Source organism: Charadrius vociferus, unplaced genomic scaffold, assembly GCF_000708025.1.
Source record: "Charadrius vociferus isolate BGI_N301 unplaced genomic scaffold, ASM70802v2 scaffold448, whole genome shotgun sequence".
NCBI classification, from domain to species: domain Eukaryota; kingdom Metazoa; phylum Chordata; class Aves; order Charadriiformes; family Charadriidae; genus Charadrius; species Charadrius vociferus.
In genome coordinates, this window is record NW_009649753.1 from 122,774 (window position 1) to 129,381 (window position 6,608).

Here is a 6,608-nt window from a genome sequence, read left to right on the forward strand (position 1 = left end):
ATGCACAAGCCATTTAAATTCCATTGAACCCCTCAAAGAAATGTAGAAATATGTTATTAGTAGTTGAAAGTCCTCATGCTTGATAACTGAAAAGGAATTTCACGCTATAGGGACTGCAATGATCTAAGAATGTGAATGACTTTACAAATATCTTCTGTTTTACCACATGATAAAGTTGGAGGAAACAGCCCCATTTTTGCTACACAGTCTTTTTGGTCCGGACTGGAAGCAGTTATCTCCAGTTTAGGGATTGGAATGAACTACCCAGAGTTTGATTGCTATTTTAATCCTTGAACTGCTGATAACAAAACAAAAAAACCCAACTCCCCTAAAATAATTAAAAAACCCCAAACAAATTAACTCTGTATTTTTAAATAGATTGCCTTAGATTATTAGAAAGATTTGGAAAGTGTCAGAAGGCAGAATATTATATATCTAATTATCTTACTAAATTATTTTTTTTTATATCTTAAGTGGAAATATTGAGAACGTTTACTTTTGTTAGGACACCTTTAGTATAGTTTGGCAGTGTGAAGTGACTTTTCAGTACCAGTTAATTACATGGTCATTCAGTTTATAGGCTATTTAAAACTCCCAGTACAGTATAAAGAGGACTTTATGTAATTGGATTTTATGAGAGTTTATTTGGAAATATGACACAGTAATTTTTTAAAAGTGTATTTACATGAAAAATGCAATGAGAATCGACAGACAATCCCTTGAAGGTGGCATTTGGGTCACTGGCCGAGGGTACGAAAAAATGCAGATAAATTATCTGTTTAGGGTAGAGATACCTGGTCTATTAAAGGCACATAGACAAGGTCTAGTCTTCCAATGAATGCAATGAAAATGCTGTTTGTTAATTAATCCACTTCCATATTCTTCAAAAAAGTGTTATTGATATAGTGATCACCTTTCAAAATCTGTATAAAAACCGGGATGTTTCTTTCTCTTAAAATTGCCAGCTGCCCATGCAAATTAATATAAATTAGGGGATTTGCCAAGATCTTAAACTAGGAAAAAGCAACTTCCCTAGTTTTCATGAGTAAACTCTTATTTAGTACTCCTCACCCCAGTATTATCAATGGCACTTGTTTGATTTAAGTCTTTTGGAAAGACTAATTGTGCAAGGATTAATTTGAATTGGAAATTTTCTGTTTCTTTCACTTATGCTTGATTCAGTGAGAATAATTCAGAAGGCATCCTATCATTGAGTTAACTCTTTATACTTCTTCATCCTTTGTACTGTTCTACTTGTCATCAACAGGTTGCTACCCCAGATGTCCTGAGGACAAACCTGTTTATAATGAAGAGACGAAGGAATGTGTGCATGGAGATGAATGTGGGTGTTACATCGATGGAATTTATTTCCCCCCTGGGAATGAAATACCCACGGAAGAGAACTGTACAACATGGTATATAAAAAATGCAAAAACATTTGCAGTAATTGAAAAAAGAATTCGTGTATGCTGAGCCCCTCATTTACTTTGCTAGGCCTCAAGCAAGTAGAGATGCAACTTTAACTGAAGAGCTAGTATATTCTAGGATTTATCTATACAAATCAGAGGAACAATGTCGTTTATTCTGGTTGAGACTTAAACTCAAAAAATGCTGCACTTACAATACATATAGATTCTAAACTTTTAATTCATAGTTTTCCAAACCCATAATAATCCAGATTTCAGGTTGATAGTGCCGTCACAATAAGTGTATTAGCAAATTCATTAAATCATCATATCTCTTCGAAGATATAATGATATAATGGCATGAAACCTGGATGTGTCTCTAGAACAACTTTTTGATTCTTATGGTTCTTTGGGAAGAGAGGGGCTACTCTGCCTTGCATTCTCATTTAAAACTGGGATTTCAAAATCACTGTAATCTGAAATGATCTGTACTAGCCCTGAAAGAGATAGTTGATTCCTAATTGCTCATTCCTAGAACCTTACTAATGATAGCAATGACATCTATGACTCCACATGGTAACCAGAGACAAAACCCCCTGATCTAGATGGAAGTTCACCGCTCTGAAAAACAACTGTTGTTATCGCACTATTGCAACTTGCAACACAAAGCGGTTCATTATAAATTTCAAGATGTTGTACTTAAAGAATTAAAGTGATGACTTAGTTTGAATGAAATAATGACAGGCAATATTGGAAAATATTACATCCAGAAAAATATCCAGTAGTTTAAATTAAGACCAAGTGACAAATGTCTATGTTTCTGTGCTCTTGGCACTGCTAACAGGTGCCATAAAATATCTGCAATATTTTAATTTTTGAAAATTTTGCTTTTAGTGTCTGTGGCCCCTCAGGATCCATAGAGTGTAAACCAATCCCAGGTAAATAACGTTTGGGTTTTCCTACAAATAAAACGAAAAAAATGCATATGTCTGTCTCTACAAAAGACTTAGTACTGATTTGTAATAATTCTTTCCAGTGCAAGTGAAAGTTGCAGCCAAAGAAAATTGGGCAGAAATTTTGTTGAACCTTGTTGTTAGTACTTCTTGTTCAACCTTTTTCTCATGTCCCATTATTCTTTCTCCCCGCACCCCATATCCAAACTAATGGATTTCACTACAGGAATTTGCACTCCCAGAACATTTAGTATTATAGAAAACTGTCAGAATGTAAATTGCAGTTGTTATTTCTTTCAGAACATCTTAAAACCTGGTTTGTAAGTCTGTTTTTCCGAGTGTTGTATGCATAGCTTTATTAAACATGTTTCAATGATCCTCTAAATGTAAAGATAAATTAGTGCAATGTATTAGATATAAACTTCAGGTATAGCTCTGAAAGGAGCATGCATGACTCATGTCAATGCTTACTTGCCCGTAAGTATATTGCCTTTGTCTCTTACCTCGTAGTAGAAAAAATGCACATTAAAGCATTTTCTTGCAGGGTGTCCTTGTATCATCAATGGAACAAGATATGAAGTGAATCAAACTGTGGCACAAATACAGGATGGCAACATATGTATTATATACATTTGTGCAGAAAATGGTTCTATAGTTGTTGGAGATATTTATCCTTGTCCAACATCTACTTCACCTACAACCATTTCAACCTCCTTTCCTACCAACACTCTTACCACCACAGGTAAATCTTCAACAGAGATGTGCATCTAAAAATTATTTTCTTTAAGGAAAATACTTTAAAGATAGAATGTACAAGTATATGGGCTTATAGATGACACAAACAGAGCGATACTTATAAATAGTTTTATCACACTACACTAAGAAAGATTTTTAAGACTTCAATTTGATTTACTTCCCATGGAAGAAATTGTAACTATAAATGTGCAGGGTGCCTTCCTAATTCTGAAAAACATGTTAGCATCTCAAATGCTGCTGGCACAGTAGGAATTGTCTCAGTAGTCTCATAAAAAAAATATAATTACAATATTTAAAACTACTTCTATATTTTTTTCTAAAGCTTGCAGATGATGGAGTAATCTTTTCTTTTTTCTATTTCAGTCACCACTACAAGCCCTCCAGTAACTACAAGTAAGTTTTAAATAGAAAACTATGTTGTTAAAAAATGCCAAAGGAGCATTTAAAGGAAGGATAAATTAAAGATGGCCACTACAGAAAAATATATTTCAAACAAAAATGAAAAATTAATAACTTCTATAAATTGCAATAATGTGATAAGTATAGAGAGAAGAAAGACCTTTAAAGGCTTCAGATTGGTGTTTTTATTTTGATGCAAAACTTCCTGTTGAAAAACCTGATAATATAGAACTAATTTTGGAACTCTTTTCTCTTGGAAAAATGACAAGCTGCAATGCATTGCTCTAGTCTTTATGGAATAGAATAGGAAATTAATCTTCTCAGAATGTTCTCTGTAAGCTCAGATGCTGAATCTCTGTCTTTTCTTGCAGCTCCATGCATGGGACTTGTCTGTGATTGGACTGAGTGGTTTGATGTTAGTAATCCTGAAGAAGATGGCGGTGACTATGAAACCTATGATGCAATAAGAAAGGAACATGGAGACAAAATATGTGAAGCTCCTGAAAAAATTGCATGCAGAGCTAAAGAGAATCCTCACATGAGCTTAGAGGAACTTGGCCAGAAAGTAGAGTGTAATGTTACATATGGACTAATCTGTAAAAACGAGGAGCAAGATCCAACTTTGTGGGAACTTTGCTATAATTATGAAATCAGGGTAAACTGTTGTGAGTGGCGTGAAATTCCTTGTGAAACTACAGGTACACCAAGTCTAACACCTACAGCAACTTCAACCACCACCAGCACAACAGTACCCACCACGATGACAACCAGGCACCCAACATCAATTACCACCATACCCATACCCACCCCAACCATCACAAGACAACCCACATCATCAGTCCCCACCCCAGTAACTTCAACCTCTCCAGGTATTTAGCAGACCAATACTCTCTGCTCTTGCTTTGCTATAGGAGAAATAGGAGACTACTCTTGCTTTGCCATAGGGGTCAGCTACTAAAGGCATGTCATCTCCGTAGCAGATATTGAGCTGGCAAGAAGTCTTACTTACGTGGGTTGGGACCTCTATCCTTCTGCTGGAAATAAGATTCCCAGGAGGACCCGTGCTGCAAGATTAGAGTAGGCCTTGAATTAGAGTACCATCAATTTAGGCATTGTCTGGGCAGGGCTGTGCAGAATTTCTTCTTTTTCTCCACCTGCTATCCCTCTGTCAGTGCTAATGCTTGCCCGTGGTTATAGATCTAGGAAGGAATGATTCCCATGGCAGACTTTCAGGAACAATTTCACTCTGCAGGTTGCCACTTGCTGTGAACTGTGGTGCTGAGATCCACTAGTACTCTGTGAGCCTCTTCATCAGGCTGACATTGCACCACAGGGAAATTACATGACTGTCAGGCACAAATGAATTCCTGTGCATACTTCCTTCCCATACCTTCCCTATAAGTTCTCCATCCATGAGACAGTAAGGTGTTCTAAGTAATAAGGCAGAGATAGAAAGCCTCACAGAGCTTTACCCCTCGTCATGTCTTACCCATTGGCGGATATTTTTGATTTAGTGAGAAGTGAGCTGCAGCAACATCACTAGTCTCTTTGCTAGGAATGTATTGTCATGACCCTGTCTGTGCACTGATTTGGAACTACTCTGCTTTCTGGGGCCTGAAAGGAAGGCCTATTCAGATAGGCCTCTAGTGTGTTAAGAGTGGGATGACAGTGATGGGTTTGTGGCAGCAGCCTAACTTGTAACTTCTGTTCAGTATATATTGCGTTCCACTCATGCATCTTGAACCTTTGCCTGTTTTCTCTGTCCCTGCTTTTTCTAACAGGCACACCTACGTCTACGGGCATAGCATCCTCTCCAACAATATCGACAACCGCTCCCACGACAACGATATCACAGCCTCCCAGCAGCAACACCAGCACCACGATGCCCACCAGCAGCACCACCAGCAGCAGCCCGGGGACAACGACAACTGGTCCTGGCACAACAACACCCACTACGACTACTACAAGCACATCCACACCCACGCCAACATACACCACCACCCTATCAACTCCATCAACTCCATCTGTAACACCTACAGGTACTTCTCTGATCCATGCTCTCGTGGGTTGCCTTGCCGTGTGAGAAATGACGGTCTGTGAGCATCTCAGCTTGTGCCTTCTGCATGGCATCAGGGGTGGGAGTAATTGTTGTGTGTTCCCTGAAATGGCTGGTGCCCACAGGTAGCCCTTGGTCTGAGTGTTTCAGAAGTGAGGAGGGTACAGGGGTCCTGTGTAGAAGGTCTTGTGTTCCCTGACTCAGGAGGGTTCTGAGGAGGTTTTTCATCCTTGTGCCTCTGCCTGGCTTAGGCAGGTGCAGAACTGATGAGCAACCTTGCTTTTGCTGCTGTTGTACCTCGTCCTTCAGCTGGAGAGAATGTACGCAGTAGGACCCATGATGTGAGATGGGAGTGGGGCTTGGGTGTGTGGCACTGTCATTTCAGTCATTGTTTGTGCACAGATGTGCAGGTTCTTCGCTTTCTCCTCTTGCGTAGCCTCTGTGGCATTGCTGCCACTCACCTGCAGTTCTGGGTGTAGAAAGGCTTTCCCTGGCAGGGTCTGTGGAAGGGTTTGAGACCGCAGGTTGCCCCTTGCTACAGACCAAAGCTCTGGGCAGTTGGGTTCTCCCAGCATTCCCATGAGTGTTGTTCTCCAGCTTCCCACACAGTGCTGGGAAGGAAGTAGATGTTTTGGCTGCAGTGTGTATCCTGTGCCTGCTTCCTCTGTGGTCACAAGCCTTCCAGGTGTTTGGTTACTCCCTGAGAGAGTGAGGCGGTGTGCGGGGCACAAGAAGGTGCGAGCATGGTGGGAGTCCCTGCTTGGTCCTGCTCCACCTCATGTGTTGGCCTTATGTGAGTGGTTTTTGCACACGACAAGACCAATACAGCAATGTGCCCTAGCTGTGAGGTGGGGACACACATGGCTCGGCAGTGCCTGTGTCCAGATTTGGCCCTAGCGTGCTCTTTGTAGGGTCAAGAAGGGGAGGCCTGCCAGCACGAGTGAGCTTTGCTGTGGCCAGGGTTGGCTGACTAGTGTAGCACTTCCTGAGGGGCACCCTTGAGATTGGTGGATGCCCAGGGGACCACCCTTGATTGTG

At 40.3% G+C, this 6,608-nt stretch overlaps 1 protein-coding gene across 1 annotated transcript in view; it reads left to right on the forward strand.

The window, feature by feature from the left end:
- The window catches only part of MUC2 (mucin 2, oligomeric mucus/gel-forming), a 60,690-nt gene that overhangs the window by 24,970 nt on the left and 29,112 nt on the right, over positions 1-6,608 (forward strand). Inside the window, exons 26-32 of the mRNA XM_009890870.1 lie at positions 1,268-1,415; positions 2,301-2,344; positions 2,904-3,101; positions 3,479-3,508; positions 3,886-4,383; positions 4,492-4,591; positions 5,296-5,593. Of these exons, the coding sequence (XP_009889172.1) occupies positions 1,268-1,415; positions 2,301-2,344; positions 2,904-3,101; positions 3,479-3,508; positions 3,886-4,383; positions 4,492-4,591; positions 5,296-5,593 (1,316 nt within the window). The remainder of the gene's footprint in view (positions 1-1,267; positions 1,416-2,300; positions 2,345-2,903; positions 3,102-3,478; positions 3,509-3,885; positions 4,384-4,491; positions 4,592-5,295; positions 5,594-6,608) is intronic.